This window comes from Gigantopelta aegis, chromosome 13 (genome assembly GCF_016097555.1).
Source record: "Gigantopelta aegis isolate Gae_Host chromosome 13, Gae_host_genome, whole genome shotgun sequence".
Classification (NCBI taxonomy): Eukaryota; Metazoa; Mollusca; class Gastropoda; order Neomphalida; family Peltospiridae; genus Gigantopelta; species Gigantopelta aegis.
In genome coordinates, this window is record NC_054711.1 from 22,938,548 (window position 1) to 22,958,235 (window position 19,688).

The 19,688-nt window shown below is 38.6% G+C and overlaps 1 protein-coding gene across 1 annotated transcript in view; it reads right to left on the reverse strand.

Annotated features, from left to right (window-relative positions):
- Window positions 1-2,166: 2,166 nt before the first annotated feature.
- LOC121387751 (hyccin-like) overlaps window positions 2,167-19,688 on the reverse strand; it is a 183,175-nt gene continuing 165,653 nt past the window's right edge. The window contains exons 11-12 of the mRNA XM_041518950.1: window positions 4,262-4,412; window positions 2,167-3,027 (exon numbers count right to left, since the gene is read on the reverse strand). Of these exons, the coding sequence (XP_041374884.1) occupies window positions 2,528-3,027; window positions 4,262-4,412 (651 nt within the window). The 3' untranslated portion in view covers window positions 2,167-2,527. The remainder of the gene's footprint in view (window positions 3,028-4,261; window positions 4,413-19,688) is intronic.

The window sequence follows — 19,688 nt, forward strand, 5'->3', positions numbered from 1 at the left end:
ACTTAGTGTGCATTTTCACGGGTTGAAACTAGGGTATGTCCCTTTAAGAAAATACAGTTTTACTAATAGTAATAATTGGATATGCTACCTAAAGAGGGAGATAGAGCTTAAAAATGGTTAGATTGGGGGGAGGAGGGATGGTGAAGAGGATATTCTTATTTACAAAATAAGATTTAAATGCAGCATTTGACTAACTTTCACTAGCCATTGGGCATGGTGATAGTAGTTATTTACTAGCCCAACATTGAATATCACCAGCCATGGCAGTGGGTCTACCATAATCTAGAAGCCCTGATACACTTGTACATGTTCTTAACATTAACTTTATTTTAAAGACACCATTACGGAAGATAGGGATCATTATACGGATACAAGGAAATGATTTTAGGGTTTAAGCTGTTGTTCGATAAATTTAACTTTAAATCGCATTTGGCGAATATATGTCATTACTATTTTACTAAAAAAGATAATTTAAAAACTGTATATCATTTGTATATGTATAGCTGTTTTTGTTTTTTTTAAATTCTGTTCAGCTAAATGTTATTTGAATTTGACTACCGGCCTCGGTGGCATCATGGTTAAGCCATCGGACATAAGGCTGGTAGATACAGGGTTCGCAGCCCGGTACCAGCTCCCACCCAGAGCGAGTTTTAACGACTCAGTGGGTAGATGTATGACAACTACACCCTCTTTTCTCTCACTATAACCACTAACCATCAGACTCAACACTGGTAGATACAGGGTTCGATGCCCGGTACCGACTGCAATTTTTAAAATGTTATCGACCAACAGAGACTTTTTAACTATTGTAATTACATATCAAATATATTTTTCTGCATAAAATATTAGTGGCTGTATATTAAACATGTTTCTGATCATTCTAATATTTGTACTGGGTTAAATTTCATTTTACTTTCTAAAATATGTTTTTTCGTACGTATGAAATTATTTGAAAACAAAATCCAGTTTGGGCTTCTTACAAATATTAAGACGACCAGAAATACACTGAATATACAGATACTGATATTCTAAACAAGAAAATATATTTAATATGTAAGTTTAATCGTAGAAATATTTTATTAGTCGGAAATATCTTACAATGCAGCAAACTTGGGAATGTCTCTTTAATGCTGGTTGTCTGTATACAAAACACAATCAACGCCACACATGTATATGACAAGTTTTTCACATAATTACATTTACTCGTTTGCCACTATATTTTTTAGGCTTGCATTAAAGGGACATACTCTATTTTTTAAACGCTACAGCATATTTTTCACTATTAGAGCCGTTTATGATCACTGAAATCAAACATTACTTATATTTTATTGTTTAGATTATTCATTTCCGTACTACAGAATTGTTTCTGGTTATCCTGGTATTTCTAATACCACAAAATGCAATTTTCATATTTTTAAAAACGTATGTGCTTCTGAGAAGTAACTGTTATGGAGTTGCGTTTTAGTTTATGTTTACGGGTATTTCAACATTACAGACTCTTGTTTCACTCTGTCGTATCCAAATTTGTTACAGGTTTGTAAATTAAACTTAGTGTCCATTTTTACATGTTGAAACTAGAGTCTAGGTAAAAAATATGCCTTAGTGTTTAAAAACTAGGGTCTGTCCCTTTAATAAAAGGTATGAACTTTGCACAAAAGATGAAACGAGGACTGCAAACAATTAATATATGATGATAATAAACTGTCAGTATTAACTATTATGATACAGTAGAGGATATGCAACATTTACGCAGTGGATTCTGTCTAAACTGCCTGATGCGCGATCGATCTAGGATCGATTCCCATCGGTGGGCCAATTGGGCTATTTCTTGTTCCAGTCGGTGCTCCTGTTTGTGGGATGGTGCATATAAAAGACCCTTTGCTGCTAAACGAAGAATAGCCCATGAATGAAAGAAAGAAATGTTTTATTTAACGACGCACTCAACACATTTTATTTACGGTTATATGGCGTCAGACATATGGTTAAGGACCACACAGATTTTGAGAGGAAACCCGCTGTCGCCACTACATGGGCTACTCTTCTGATTAGCAGCAAGGGATCTTTTATTTGGGCTTCCCATAGGCAGGATAGCACAAACCATGGCTTTTGTTGAACCAGATATGGATCACTGATCTGTGCAAGTGGTTTACACCTACCCATTGAGCCTTGCGGAGCACTCACTCAGGGTTTGGAGTCGGTATCTGGATTAAAAATCCCATGCCTCGACTGGGATCCGAACCCAGTACCTACCAGCCTGTAGACCGATGGCCTAACCACGACGCCACGGAGGCCGGTACCACAGGGTTGAATGCTGGTTTAGACAAGACATTGATATTCTAAGAAACAAAATTTAATTACAGTTGAACCTGTCTTAAGCGGTCATACAAGGGAGTATATAAAAATGATTAAAAAAGCTGTTAGTTACAAACATGTTATAATAATGGCCACAGTATTTGTTTGCATAACAAGGATTTTGTCTCTCTTTTTTTTCCCCCAATAAAATTAAAAAACACAACAAAATATTCCATCATAAATCTGTACTCAGACTTTCCGTATTAACAGGTCCGTTCTTGATTTCCTTGTGGACACTAGGCGACGCACTCACACTCTTTGGCATCTCTGATGGGGCGAACTCCTCACTGCAACCATTGGCGACCAGGTATTCGTCGTCGCCGACAGATGTTTTCGAGAGGCTCACGAGTTCGATATTGTCCACGACCGATTTGCCCTGGTTCGAAATGACCGACACGGAAACACTGTCCAACGAATCGCCGTTGGTTACGAGCGACTTCCCGCTCATGCTCGCACCATCGACAGACTTGATGCTCACGTCGGAATCCTTCCTCGTCACTTTCTCCTTCTCTTTCACCTTCACCTTGTCCTTGTCCTTGTCCTTCTTAAACAGGTTGGCTCGTTTGCCCGAAAACCGTCCCGATTTATTAGTAATCTGAGTCAAACTAGTTGCATCGCTGTCTTCATCTATTGGCTGGAGTTTTGAGTCGAGGGTCGTTGGAACAGAAATGTCATCTGAAAGAAAAGATGTCTGGTGTGTTACTTCAAAAAGTTTAAAGTTTTTTTTGTTTTAATGACACGACTAGAGAACATTGATTAATGAATCATCAGCTATTTGATTGTTAAACATTTGGTAATTCTCACACGTAGTCATCAGAGGAAACCTGCTACATTTTTCCTAATGCAGCAAGGGATCTTTTATATGCATTTTCCCACAGACAGGAAAGCACATACCACGGCCTTTGACCAGTTGTGGTACACTGGTTGGAACGAGAAAAACCTGAATCAGTTGAATGGATCCACCAAGGAGGTTCAATTTTGCAACATCTCAAGCGAGCACTCAACTGACTGAGCTAAACCCCGACCCTGGATTTTAAGCACCTCAGCATATTTTTCCCTTATCCAATTATGGTTCAAGCACGCTGTCCTGGGCACACACCTCAGCTATCTGGGCTGTCTGTCCAGGACAGTGGGTTAGTTGGTAGTGATTAGTTACAGAGAAGAGGGTGTAGTTGTCTTACACCTACCCACTGAGTCGTTAAAAATCAACTAGTTGTTAGTGACAGAGAAGAGGGTGTAGTGGTCTTACACCTACCCAATGAGTCGTTAAAACTTGTTCTGGGTCGGAGCTGGTACCAGGCTGTGAGCCCTGTACCTACCAGCCTTATATCTGATGGCTTAACCACAACGCCACCATGGCCGGTAATATGTTACAGGTTTGTAGATTAACCAAACTTAGTGTCCATTTTCACGTGTGAGAAACTAGGATGTGTGACTTAACCCTTTGGTACCTAGGTTTATTTTGTTTAGTGTTCTATTTAATCTACGAGAACATCTAATTCATAAGGTTAAAAAAATTATTAGCTATAATCGAAAATTCATCTGTTGACAAATGACAAGTTTAATATCAATATCAACTCTCCCCCCCCCCCAACAAAATCCTTAAAGATCACCTCATTTACACCCCACCACACCAAAATCCGAAAAGATCACATCATTTACACCCCACCCCACCAAAGTCCCTAAAAATCACCTCATTTGCACCCCACCCCACTAAAATCTCTAAAGATCCCCCATTTACACCCCTCCCCAACAAAATCTCTAAAGATCCCCTTATTTACACCACACTCCACCAAAATCCCTAAAGATCCCCTTATTTACACCACACCAAAATCCCTAAAGATCCCCTCATTTACACCACACACCCTCCCAAGATCTGTGTGTTCAATTTGTTTGTTTTTTTACTTACCAGGCAGTTTCTTTGCTCTAAATGATGCATTAGTGATGGCTGACTTGGCGATTCCGATGTTTGTTGATATGGCGACACTGATACCCATCGGACCATCTTCTGGTTGGGAAGACGGGCTGAACTTGAGCGAGTTCAGAATAGCACTCGTTACCTGTAATCAGAAATATAGTCAATTAGCACTCTTTACCTGTAATCAGAAATATAGTCAATTAGCACTCATTACCTGCAATCAGAAATATAGTCAATTAGCACTCGTTACCTGTAATCAGAAATATAGTCAATTAGCACTCGTTACCTGCAATCAGAAATATAGTCAATTAGCACTCGTTACCTGCAATCAGAAATATAGTCAATTAGCACTCGTTACCTGCAATTAGAAATATAGTCAATTAGCTCTCGTTACCTGCAATCAGAAATATAGTCAATTAGCACCAGTTACCTGACATCAGATATATAGTCAATTAGCACCAGTTACCTGACAACAGAAATATAGTCAATTAGCACTCGTTACCTGTAATCAGAAAAATAGTCATTTAGTACCAGTTACCTGTCATCAGAAAAATAGTCAATTGTATGTAGCACCCATTAACTGTCATCAGAAAAATAGTCATTTAGCATCCATTACCCGTCATCAGAAAAATATACAATTAGCACCCGTTACCGGTAATCAGAAAAATAGTCACTTAGCACCCGTTTCCTGTAGAAAAATAGTCAATTATAGCACTAATACCTGTCATTAGAAAAATAATCAAATAACACTTGTTACCTGTTATTACAATAATTTTTGTACACGTAACATTTTGTCTGGACAAGTAAGGTGACTGTAGTTTTAAAAAACCGACAACAAAACCGACAACAAAACAATCAAATTAAAACAAAAAACCAAGCTTACCTAAATGTACCATACCTATTTTGTTTTGATCATGTTCCCCAAAACATGATTTTTTAAATAGGCCCAACATAAACTACATGCAGATAAACTCCGTTTACAATGAACCATTGTCAGGTCAAAGTTCAAAGTGCCCCTAACTTTGAATACTGCATTAAATAAGACAGGACTTGTCATAAAATGTTGTTTCGTCTGTCAAGTAAATTCCACAGCCAGTGTTAGAGAGGAAACCCGCTACATTTTTCCATTAGTAGCAAGGGATCTTTTATATATGCCATGCCACAGAATAGGATAGCACATATACCACAGACTTTGATATATCAGTCATGGTACATTGTCTGGAATGGAAAATAGCTCAATGGACCCACCGATGGGGATCCCAAACCCTGCAATTATGAAAATGTCCACGGCAAAAAAGAACATGCCATTGAAAACATCTTGAATATAAAGTAAAGTTTGTTTTATTTAACGACGCCACTAGAGCACATTGATTTTTTATCTTATCATCGGCTATTGGACGTCAAACATATGGTCATTCTGACACTGTTTTTTAGAGGAAACCTGCTGTCGCCACATAGGCTACTCTTTTACCACAGGCAGCAATGGATCTTTTATTTGCTCTTCCCGCAGGCAGGATAGCACAAACCATGGCCTTTGTTGAACCAGTTATGGATCACTGGTCGGTGCAAGTGGTTTACACCTACCCATTGAGCCTTGCGGAGCACTCACTCAGCCACCCTGAATATAGTTCAAGGAAACCTGCTGTCGCCACATAGGCTACTCTTTTACCACAGGCAGCAATGGATCTTTTATTTGCTCTTCCCGCAGGCAGGATAGCACAAACCATGGCCTTTGTTGAACCAGTTATGGATCACTGGTCGGTGCAAGTGGTTTACACCTACCCACTGAGCCTTGCGGAGCACTCACTCAGGGTTTGGAGTCGGTATCTGGATTAAAAATCCCATGCCTCGACTGGGATCCGAACCCAGTACCTACCAGCCTGTAGACCGATGGCCTGCTACGAGCCTTGCGGAGCACTCACTCAGACACCCTGAATATAGTTCAAGGCAAAAAAGTGCTGAGGAGAACTAAAAACTACACAGCAATCTCCACGGCATTGCTGATTGCCGTGGCCAATCGCAGGGGTTGCTAGACCGACCACATATCTCCACGGCATTGCTGATTGCCGTGGCCAATCGCAGGGGTTGCTAGACCGACCACATATCTCCACGGCATTGCTGATTGCCGTGGCCAATCGCAGGGGTTGCTAGACCGACCACATATCTCCACGGCATTGCTGATTGCCGTGGCCAATCGCAGGGGTTGCTAGACCGACCACATATCAGGACAAATGCAAAAAATGCAATGCATAGAGCTAAACAAAAAAAACATGATGACGCTGCTACTGGAACAGCATTAACACTTCTCACCTTCCAACTGCTGTTGAGGCAAGACAACAACAACATGCATTGTTGTAGTCACAGCAAACAGTTGTGTGTTTTTAAAGGCTGGACCAAGGTGCGGACCATAACAGTGACCTATACAGAATCAGACGTGGAATCATTTTGATAACCTTTTGCACCTTTGCCCAGTATGTCAATAAATATTAGCAGCAATTAGAAAAGAAGGGGGAAAATAGTCCCCTGGAATCCAATCTGGGCTGTCTGCTCTGAGATATTTTCATAAATGGCTGGCAGGGCTGGGTGAATATCTGTGTATGTTTGTGAAGCTGTCGGCCATTAGAGGGCGCATGCCAATAAATCGAATTCCATAAAGGACAATGATAACATGCCGATGAAGCTGCTTTTCACAGGAATTTTAGCAGGGAAGGAAGGAAGGAAATGTTTTATTTAACGACACACTCAACACATTTTACTTACGGTTATATGACATCGTACATATGGTTAAGGACCACACAGATATTAAGAGAGAAAACCCACTGTCGCCACTTCATGGGCTACTCTTTTTGACTAGCAGCAAGGAATCTTTTATATGCACCATCCCACAGACAGGATAGTACATACCACAGCCTTTGTTACACCATTTGTGGAACACTGGTTGGAGCGAGAAATAGCCCAATGGGGCCACCGACAGGGATAGCAGGGAGGGGGTCTAGATTGAGGAGAGCAAATTTATTGGGGGATGGAAAGAAAGAAAGAAATGTTTTATTTAACGACGCACTCAACACATTTTATTTACGGTTATATGGCGTCAGACATATGGTTAAGGACCACACAGATTTTGAGAGGAAACCCGCTGTCGCCATTACATGGGCTACTCTTCCGATTGGCAGCAAGGGATCTTTTATTTGCGCTTCCCACAGGCAGGATAGCACAAACCATGGCCTTTGTTGAACCAGTTATGGATCACTGGTCGGTGCAAGTGGTTTACACCTACCCATTGAGCCTTGCGGAGCACTCACTCAGGGTTTGGAGTCGGTATCTGGATTAAAAATCCCATGCCTCGACTGGGTTCCGAACCCAGTACCTACCAGCCTATACACCGATGGCCTGCCACGACGCCGGTTTATTGGGGGATGGGGGCTGTCATGCTCCTCCGGATAATATATTGAAAAAAGAAAGAAAGTTGCTTTGACAGGGGTAGTTTCAACCCCCAAACCAAAACTATTGTAACTTTATCCAGATATGTTACAGGTTGTAGATTAACCAAATGTAGTGTAAATCAGGGCTTCTAGAATGTTTTGAAAATCCACTAGCCATGGGATCAGTGATTTTAAAAATCCACTAGCCATGGGATCAGTGATTTTAAAAATCCACTAGCCATGGGATCAGTGATTTTAAAAATCCACTAGCCATGGGATCAGTGATTTTAAAAATCCACTAGCCATGGGATCAGTGATTTTAAAAATCCACTAGCCATGGGATCAGTGATTTTAAAAATCCACTAGCCATGGGATCAGTGATTTTAAAAATCCACTAGCCATGGGATCAGTGATTTTAAAAATTCACTAGCCAAGATGAAACATTCACTAGCCCTACTTACTTTAAATTAATATAATTTTACTAAATAATAGTAATAATTGCATATGTTACCTAAAGAGGGAGATAGAGCTTAAAAACACTAACATTAGGGGTTGGATTGGGGTCAGTATATTCATATTTACAAAATAGACTTAACTGCAACATTTGACTCTTACTTCTTTTTTTCAGTAGACGTTGGGCATGGCAATAGTAGTTATTTACTAGCCCAACACTGAATATCACTAGCAATGGGAGTGGGGTTACCATAATCTAGAAGCCCTGTGTAAGTTTTCATGGGTTGAAACTAGAGTGTGCGATTTTAAAAATGCTCTGTTAGTCGAAAAAATAAGTATCAAATTCTGGAAAGTCACTTCAAGCAATGTGTTAAGGTGTCGGTAAAAGTTTATTTTGTTTAATGACACCACTAGAGCACATTGATTTATTTTTCATTGACTATTGGGTGTCAAACATTTGGTAATTTTGACATATAGTCTTAAGAGAAAAAAAAGCTACATTTTTGCATTAGTAACAAGTGATCTTTTATATGCACCATCCCATAGACAGGATAGCACATACCACGGCCTTTGATATACCAGTTGTGGTGTATTGGCTGGAACAATCTCAGAACGACCATGCATCAAGCAAGTGCTTTACCACTGGACTACAAAAGATATTTTATATGCACCATCCCACTGACAGAATAGCACATACCACAGCCTTTGATATACCAGTCGTGGTGCACTGGCTGAAACAAGAAATTTTCCATTAGTAGCAAGAGATCTTTTATATGCATCATCCCACAGACAGGATGGCACATACCACGGCCATGTATGTAGCAGTCGCAGTGCACTGGCTGGAATGAGAAATAGCCCAATGGGCCACTGATGACAATCAATCATAGACTGACCATGCAGTGTTTCTGTCAGAAAGACATTTTTGGGAATGGCGCTAGTATGGAACTGAATGTAACCACAGTCAATAGGAGGTATTGGGGAGGGGGGGGGGGCTCCCCCAGAAAGAAAATTAAGGTAACGGTTAGGGTTATGAAAATCATACAGTAATGATAAGAGTAATTAATATTGTTAAAAGGTCAACTTTTAAAAAAACATCTGGGTATGGTGCCATACCTGTTTTACCATCTGTCAGAAACCTGATCAGACAAGCGCTTTTAGGAGATAACCATATGGAGTTTTTTGATTTGCGGGTGTTATTGTCTATTTGATCCCACAAATGTCATTTTTGACCAAAGGTGTTAGCCTGAGGTTAAAAATGAAGCATTTACGGGTATCAAATAGACAATAACACCCGCAAATCTAAAAACTCCATGTGGTTATGTCCATTGTAAATTGAAGCATTTTTCTACGGAACTAACTGTATATTTGATATTTCTTGAAAAACAAATACCTGGCTACAATCTAACTGTAGACCCTTGAACCGTCAACTTGGCTTGTTCCAATTGCTAATGACGTCACTTTCTAATGACATCATTAGCTTTCCGGGTGTTATTTTCATTTTTTTTTTTAACTAAACTTAAACCTGATGGCTAACCTCAGCAACAGAAATACAACCCAACAAAATAAAAAATAAAAAAAAAGGAAAAAAAAAGGGGGGGGAAAAAAAGAAAAAAAAGAAAAAAGAAAAGAAAAGCAGGAAGCTGTAATAATTTTGTTGCCTAGAACAGGTCAGCAGAAACCAGTTGCTCAGTGTAAACAATATAGATCTGTCTGTTATCAGATAACCAATCAAAACGCTTGTTATTCATCACCGTGAGCCTAATTGAAAGAGTGGATTTCATTAGTCTTATCTACAGCCGCAGACACAGACTGCACCCATTCAACCTGGTCCCTGATAAAAGAATCTCCCACAATTGTCTCACCCAATTCCTTACAGCCTTTAGGGTTCCACTAGACCGAATCAGTACCTACTGCCAATAATGTTAACAGTTTCAAATAAAACTGATATAAGCATATCAGTGTAACACATCTAGGCATTATAAATTCAAAAAAAGAAAAAAAGAAAAAAGAAAAAAAAGTGCGTGAAATCTTACACATGATCTACATTCAAGAGAATGGGATGTGATAAATATATAAAGAATATTTTTGTTAGCAATGCTCATTTTTGCAGAAAATCACTGTTGCATTTAAAAAAATTATATCTATGCTGGTTTAAATGTCCAGAATGCTATGCTACACTAAGTAATTGCATATTAATTTATTGGGAATAATAAAACAAGCATTCTGAGAGTACTGCTAAAGCAACACATGTCAGTCCCTCCTGAATTCCGTAATTCCGCGGATGCGGAAAAATTTGCAGAATTTATATCATCATGCAGAATACATGTAGTTGCTCATCTGCGGAAAATCACTTTTCGTGCAGAACATGTGCAAAATTAATAATTTCATGCCATGGAATTTGTCTTAATCACAGCAAAATGTTCTATGTTCTGAATTGTAGCATTAAACATGGAATTTTAATAATGTTTACTTTCCATACAATAATAAATAGATGCATAAAGAATTTTTATTTATTTTTTAAAGTTATTACAGGCTGGAAATTCTCGCGATGGATTGTGGCGAGATATTCCGGTTGTTGCTTGGTGCGTAGGTTATGAAAATCGACGAATTGTAACTACACTTTGACAAATTCCACAAATATGAAATAGGATTCAGCAATTCCATTCTATTCTATTTAATATAAAGTAATTATATTAACCAGGGTTCCACCTAGCATCTGGAAAACAGGAATCATCATGACTCACAGGGTTTTATTTTGGGAGTCATGTATTCACAAATGGGAGTCATCTATGCTATATATTTCTTAAATCACACAATTAACTGAAAAACTGTCTCGTTTATATTACATGCATATATTATATCCACTATTCTATCTGTATAATACATGCACATTGTTTTTCTTCTTGAAAATAATTTATTGCTTTTTTCTGTCTTTTTATGTAGTCCGAAGGGATACTTAGAAAGTGTGGTTCTTTCTACGTCCGAATATTGTTACATATCCTATATATAGCTGGTATTCAAAACTTGTGGCACCATGTTTCAAGCGTTTCTCAACTGAAATAGTGCAACAAATGGACACACAAACCAAAAATGTATAACTTACAGTACTGAAATACTTGCGTCATTATTAACAAAATAAATCTTGCAACGACAACATAAAAAATTTGCCCGCCATTTTAAATTTGCTAAACAGAGGGAAGCACATTACGAAAAGTACTGACTTACTATGTGCCCTGCACTATCTTTTTGTGCACCCTTTGGCTTTTAGTCACCCAATGCTGCATGCTAACCTGGGGCCTAATTCACTAAACTCTCGCAACTTTGAGACCTCGCAGTGCAATGCTAAAATACTTACAAAGAGGATGCTTTGTTGTCTAGCAGAGCCTAAGAGACCTTTGTGAATTAGGCCCCAGACACTGTAACATAGCTGCATCTGTGACAATAATTGTGACTATAATTGTGACAATAATTGTGACTATAATTGTGACAATAATTGTGACTATAATTGTGACAATAATTGTGACAATAATTGTGACTATAATTGTGACAATAATTGTGACTATAATTGTGACTATAATTGTGACTAACTCCAATTATGAGGGGCAGGACGTAGCCCAGTGGTACAGCATTCGCTCAATGCGCTGTCAGTGTGGGATCGATCCCCGTTGGTGGGCACATTGGACTATTTCTCGTTCCAGCCAGTGCACCACGACTGGTATATCAAAGGCTGTGGTATGTACTACCCTGTCTGTGGGATGGTGCATATAAAAAGATCCCTAGCTGCTAATTGGAAAGAGTAGCCCATGAAATGGCAACAGCGGGTTTCCTCTTTCAATATCCGTGTGGTCCTTAACCACATGTCTGATGCCAAATAACTGTAAATAAAATGTGTTAAGTGCGTTGTTAAATAAAACATTTCTTAAAAAAACATCCTATTATGAGATATTCTCAACCATCTACATGACATTGTACATGTCTGTAAACAGACCGCGCATTTGGCACTGTTGCGATGATCTAATTTAGACAGGAACTGGCACGCTGTTTTTAACACTTATCTAACGTAATGTATTGATATGGTTGGGAACCAGTTAAACCGCTAGGCTATATTTGTTCTGAAACTTCGTAGTCGTTAGGTTTTTAGGTGTTTAAAAAATAATTTTTTAATGTTAAAGCGATTGACAGTGGGAAAAAAACACAAAAAAACTCGCAGCTGATATTTGTATAAAGACCGCGTATTTGACATTGTCGTGATGATCTAAATTTAGAGAAAGGGACTGGCATACTACATGAAACACACTGGTTTTAACACTTAAGTTACGTTAAATGTATTGATAAGGTTGGGAACCAGTTAAACTGCTCGACTATTTCTGTATTGAACTTCGTTGATGTTATATGCTTTTTTGTTTATCTGTTTGCTGACACCAGTTTGTTTGGTATTGTGCAATAAATGGAACTGAAATTTCATTAAATTAGTCGTTAGGTTTTTATGTATTAAAAAAAAATGAATGTAAAATCGATTTACATCGGAAATATTTTGCGTCAACCATGACACACACCTATTTTATTTAGAGTATTTTAGGTAAATGTTGTGTCAAATACGCAGGATTCCTGCATCATGTGAAACCCTGTTAACATATAAGTATTGATTGTTGGAATTTCAAGTAAATATGTAACATTTTGAACATTTAGTTTTAATTTATAAGTGTTATTTTTCAGTTTTCTATGTTGCAGTATTTTTCCCGCAGAATTAATAAAATTCTAATGCAGAAAGTGTCAAATTTTACAGCGGAATTAAAAAAAACCCGGACCTAACAAATTTTCATATCTCCTAAATTCAAGTGCCATAACTCTGTGAAAAATGCCGTGAAAGTCAAACCTCATCTGTAACAGTAAATGATAAATGACAGCTCAATATCTCAAGACATTGTGAAAACATAAAAAAACCCACCCAAATTATTGTATCTTATAAGTTCAAGGGCTATTGGATGGCAAACATTGGGTCATTATTGTATCTTGTAAGTTCAAGGGCTATTGGATGGCAAACATTGGGTCATTATTGTATCTTGTAAGTTCAAGGGCTATTGGATGGCAAACATTGGGTCATTATTGTATCTTGTAAGTTCAAGGGCTATTGGATGGCAAACATTGGGTCATTATTGTATCTTGTAAGTTCAAGGGCTATTGGATGGCAAACATTGGGTCATTATTGTATCTTGTCAGTTCAAGGGCTATTGGATGGCAAACATTGGGTCATTATTGTATCTTGTAAGTTCAAGGGCTATTGGATGGCAAACATTGGGTCATTATTGTATCTTGTAAGTTCAAGGGCTATTGGATGGCAAACATTGGGTCATTATTGTATCTTGTAAGTTCAAGGGCTATTGGATGGCAAACATTGGGTCATTATTGTATCTTGTAAGTTCAAGGGCTATTGGATGGCAAACATTGGGTCATTATTGTATCTTGTAAGTTCAAGGGCTACTGGACGGCAAACACTGGGTCATTATTGTATCTTGTAAGTTAACTGGATGGCAAACACTGGGTCATTATTGTATCTTGTAAGTTAACTGGATGGCAAACACTGGGTCATTATTGTATCTTGTAAGTTCAAGGGCTACTGGACGGCAAACACTGGATCATTATTGTATCTTGTAAGTTATACTGGACGGCAAACACTGGATCATTATTGTATCTTGTAAGTTAACTGGATGGCAAACACTGGGTCATTATTGTATCTTCTAAGTTCAAGGGCTACTGGATGGCAAACACTGGGTCATTATTATATCTTCTAAGTTCAAGGGCTACTGGATGGCAAACACTGGGTCATTATTGTATCTTCTAAGTTCAAGGGCTACTGGATGGCAAACACTGGGTCATTATTGTATCTTCTAAGTTCAAGGGCTACTGGATGGCAAACACTGGGTCATTATTGTATCTTCTAAGTTCAAGGGCTACTGGATGGCAAACATTGGGTCATTATTGTATCTTGTAAGTTCAAGGGCTATTGGATGGCAAACATTGGGTCATTATTGTACCTTGTAAGTTCAAGGGCTATTGGATGGCAAACATTGGGTCATTATTGTACCTTGTAAGTTCAAGGGCTATTGGATGGCAAACATTGGGTCATTATTGTATCTTGTAAGTTCAAGGGCTATTGGATGGCAAACATTGGGTCATTATTGTATCTTGTAAGTTCAAGGGCTACTGGACGGCAAACACTGGGTCATTATTGTATCTTCTAAGTTCAAGGGCTACTGGATGGCAAACACTGGGTCATTATTGTATCTTGTAAGTTAACTGGATGGCAAACACTGGGTCATTATTGTATCTTGTAAGTTCAAGGGCTACTGGACGGCAAACACTGGGTCATTATTGTATCTTGTAAGTTCAAGGGCTACTGGATGGCAAACACTGGGTCATTATTGTATCTTGTAAGTTAACTGGATGGCAAACACTGGGTCATTATTGTATCTTGTAAGTTCAAGGGCTATTGGATGGCAAACACTGGGTCATTATTGTATCTTGTAAGTTCAAGGGCTACTGGGCGGCAAACACTGGGTCATTATTGTATCTTGTAAGTTCAAGGGCTACTGGACGGCAAACACTGGGTCATTATTGTATCTTGTAAGTTAACTGGATGGCAAACACTGGGTCATTATTGTATCTTGTAAGTTCAAGGGCTACTGGACGGCAAACACTGGGTCATTATTGTATCTTGTAAGTTCAAGGGCTACTGGACGGCAAACACTGGGTCATTATTGTATCTTGTAAGTTCAAGGGCTACTGGACGGCAAACACTGGGTCATTATTGTATCTTGTAAGTTCAAGGGCTATTGGATGGCAAACATTGGGTCATTATTGTATCTTGTAAGTTCAAGGGCTATTGGATGGCAAACATTGGGTCATTATTGTATCTTGTAAGTTCAAGGGCTATTGGATGGCAAACATTGGGTCATTATTGTATCTTGTAAGTTCAAGGGCTATTGGATGGCAAACATTGGGTAATTTTGAGATAAAGAGTCCTGGGCCCGGTAACATAAAGCACTCGTAACACTTATATCAGATGTACACCAGACATAATGTGTGGCATATGTCTGACATAGGTGTTACTAGTGCTTTGTGTTACCCATGGCTTCTAGATTATGGTAGCTCCACTCCCATGGCTAGTGAATTTCAGTGTTGGGCTAGTAAATAAATATTATTGCCATGCCCAATGGCTAGTGAAAAGAAATTTGTCAAATGCTGCAGTTAAGTCTATTTTGTAAATATGAATATCCTCCATCCCTCCCCACCACCACTCAATGTTAGTGTTTTTAAGCTCTATCTCCCTCTTTAGGTGACATATCTGATTATTAATATTAATTAGTAAAATTGTTTTAACTTAAAGTACAGTAGGGCTAGTTAATTTTTAATCGTGGCTAGTAAATTTTTAAAATCACTGATCCCATGGCTAGTGGATTTTATAAAAATTTGAGAAGCCCTGAGTGTTACCGGGCCCTAGAGAGGAAACCCGCTACATTTTTCTATTAGCAGCAAAGGATCTTTTATATGCTTCATCCGACAGACAGGATAGCACATACCAGTCTTAGTACACTGGCTGGAATGAAAAAATAGCCCAATGAGCCACCAATGAGGATCGATCCTAGGCCGACCGCACACCAGGCAAGCTCTTTACCATTCGTCTACATCCCACCCCTCAACCTAAATGATACATATCAGAAAGAAAATATGTTGAGGTGTCATTAAAAACACATTCCATTCCTTTTCTACTAAATAACTGTAAAGTGTTCCTATTTATACAACATCTAATCAGATTACTGTTAGACTGCATGCAGCATGTTGTTTTTTTCCTCCCTGTTGTAAACAGGATACATGTTTTGCATGTCTAATGCTTGCACAAAATAACCGTTTATCTAATCTCAGACAAATGGTGCTTTCTGTTTGGGGCTGTTGAAAAATGGGAAGGTACAATCAACATTCATTTAAGTCGCAGAATTCCTAAAAATAAAAATTCCACAGGAGAAAGAACGATTCGGCTATCGTAAGCTTGTCTGGTGTTATAAAAAAAATGCGTAAATGCAATTTTCCATTTCGCCTACCCCCCACCCCCCAAAACCCCCCCCATGATTTTCAATAATGTTGATCACACAAGGTTCATGTTTTCACGGTTCAAGTTTATGATGCGTGCCTTATATTATAAGTTATAACCAGTTTAGATTTGTTAGCATTGAATTCAATTTTTGGCAGTTCCAGGGGTTGCAAACAACAATTTTCCTTCAGGGGCCCTTGAGTGGCCCCTGGACGCCAGCTGCAGTAAGCTTTTTTTGTTCCAGCCCTCTCACATTCCTGAAATTTAACATAATTGTATTCACATGTAGTTTCGCTACTTCATGGGCTACTCTTCCGATTAGCAGCAAGGGGTCTTTTATTTGCGTTTCCCACAGGCAGGATAGCACAAACCATGGCCTTTGTTGAACCAGTTATGGATCACTGGTCGGTGCAAGTGGTTTACACCTACCCACTGAGCCTTGTGGAGCACTCACTCAGGGTTTGGAGTCGGTATCTGGATTAAAAATCCCATGCCTCGACTGGGATCCGAACCCAGTACCTACCAACCTGTAGACCGATGGCCTATCACGACGCCACCGAGGCCGTTTTTTTTTATAAGGACACCACTAGAGCACATTGATTGATTCATTATCAGCTGTTGGATGTAAAACATTTGTAAGTCTGGCATAGATGAACAGTCTTAGAGAAAAGCCATTATATTTTTTTCATTAGGAGCAAGGAACCTTTTATGTACTCTTTTCCAGATATAGTGCCAGGACGTAGCTCAGTGGTAAAGCTCTTGCTTGATGCACGGTCGTTCTGAAAATTATACCTGTCAGTGGGAGCACTGGGCTATTTATTGTTCCAGCCAGTGCACCACGACTGGTATATCAAAGGCCGTGGTATGTGTTATCCTGTCTGTGGAATGGTGCATATAAAACATCCCTTGCTATTAATGGAAAAATATAGTGGCTTTCCTCTGTAAGACTGTATGTCAAAATAAATAATTAATAAATCAATGTGCTCTAGTGGTGTTGTTATACAAAACAAACTAACTTTAGAACACAAATATAGATATAAATTCTATACTTGTATAACACATGTACTTTTCATTCATTTTAACTCATTTTTGTGCTTATATCCAACTAAGGTTCAAACACGCTGTCTTGGGCACATGCCTCAGCTATCTGGACTGTCTGTCCAGGACAGCAGGTTAGTTGTTAGTGGTTAGTGAAGAGGGTGTATAGTGGCCTTACACCTACCCATCGAGTCATTAAAAGTTGCTCTGGGTGGGAACCGGTACCGGGCTGTGAACCCTGTACCTACCAGCCATATGTCCGATGTCTTAACCACGATGCCACCGAGGCAATTTCAAAACCTGGTCTAAAACACAGCCTCCAGGATTAAATGTCTGCGACAGGTGTTAAGAGTTATGTCCCCTGAGGTAAGCCAGGTGCAGTGCACCTGAACACACCGATGGGCAGCACACGAGACAAAGATATCCCTCCCAGCTCTGAGTGAGATGTTTTTGTAAAACACTTCCAAAGTCTGACCATTTATCGGAGCAGATGTGGCCGAATTCTTACTGACAGCTCAAGAATGGAGCTATCCAAGTCAAGTGTCAAACAGTGAAGTATCACCATGGTAGTGATGTCAGGAATTCACAGGTAGATAATAAAGAATCATTTTACAGATGCCAGCAAGGGTAATGAAAATATATTCCTACTCCTCTCACAAGAAACTGGATAAATGAACCACAAAATTATATATATACAGTCAAACCTCAGTTAAACAGCCACCAAAGAGAGTATTAACAAGTGACCCTTTAAGACAGGTGGCTGCTTTTTACAGGTCAGGTTATACTATATTTGGGAGAATAGTTTGGTGTCCATTAAAAACAGGTGGCTGCTTAATACAAGTTAGCTTGTACTATATTAGATGATTTATGAGAATAGTACAGTGTCGTCTTAAGACAGGTGGCTGGTTAATTCAAGTTTGTACTATATTTATGAGAATAGTTTGGGTGTCCATTAAAACAGTTGGCTGCTTAATACAAGTCAGCTTGTACTACATTAGAAGATGTGTGAAGATAGTAGTGTTCTCTTTAGATAGGTGGCTGGTTAATGCAAGTAAATTTGTACTATATTTATGAGAATAGTTATAGTGTCCATTAAAACAGATGGCTGCTTAATACAGGTTAGTTTGTACTATATTAGAAGATTTGGCAGAATAATAATCTGGCCTCTTAACACAGGTGAATGCTTAATTCAGGTGGCCAGTAGAGCCGGTTTGACTATTTGGAAACAGAATATGGTAATTGAAGAATCTTGTTTGTTTTTTTCATATTGAAAACTGAATAATTGATAAATTTTAATTTTATTTTCAATAAATCATCTACAGTATAGGGTCTACACGAGTACTCGAATACTTCGGCACAGGCTGAGTATAGCAAGACTTGAGTCCGTTCACAGGACTCCAGTACCCATGCAATGAAGAGCACTCTCATTTAATTAGTTATATGTTTTTACATCACTTTGCCATATGCTTGCCGCCAGTTACATTATAGGACTAAGACACATGGAGGGAAAACCTAACTCGAATGTGTGGAATGCAATACAATGGCATGATTTGGCATCCATATTCAGCGCTGGAAATAAGATGCATGATGCTATTTTACTTTATTCGTCAGACTCATTATAATATAGAGTTAGTGTACTCGGGTCCAGATCTTGTTTGACCCTCGAGTACCAGAGTCCAATATGTTGGACTCGTGGAGGTCCTACGACGGTAATATACTACGTGTAACAGTAACAAATTGATGTAAACAGTGTATTTGCAGCCAACAGTTTCGGGAAAAACCGTTGTCATTCACTTATATGACTGCTTACAACAGCAGGTCTCACCGTGTGCATTGCCACATTAGCCAGGTGCTAATCTTTATAGTAACTAAGTGGCTACAACATTTAGTCTTTGGCTAATAAGATATTCCTTAAAGGCGCAGACTAGTTTCAACCTGTAAAAATGGTTAGTCAAGTTACAAACCTGTAACACATTTGGATAATGTTACAAGAGAGTGAAAGAGTACAAGTACAAGAGTCTGTGAAATCGAAACGGTGAAATACCATTAAAGGGACATTCCTGAGTTTGCTGCAATTTTAAAGATGTTATCGACTAACAGAGACTTTTCAACGATTGTAATTACATATCAAATATATTTTTCTGCATAAAATATTACTGGCTGTATACTGAATGTGTTTCTGATCATTCTAATATTTATACTAGGTTAAATTTCATTTTATTTCCTAAAATATTATTTTTTCGTACGTATGAAATTATTTGAAGACAAAATCCAGTTTGGGCTTCATACAAATATTAAGACGACCAGAAACACATTGAATATACAGACACTGATATTCTAAATAAGAAAATATTTTTAATACATGTATGTAAGTTTAATCATAGATATATTTTATTAGCAGGAAACATCTTACAAT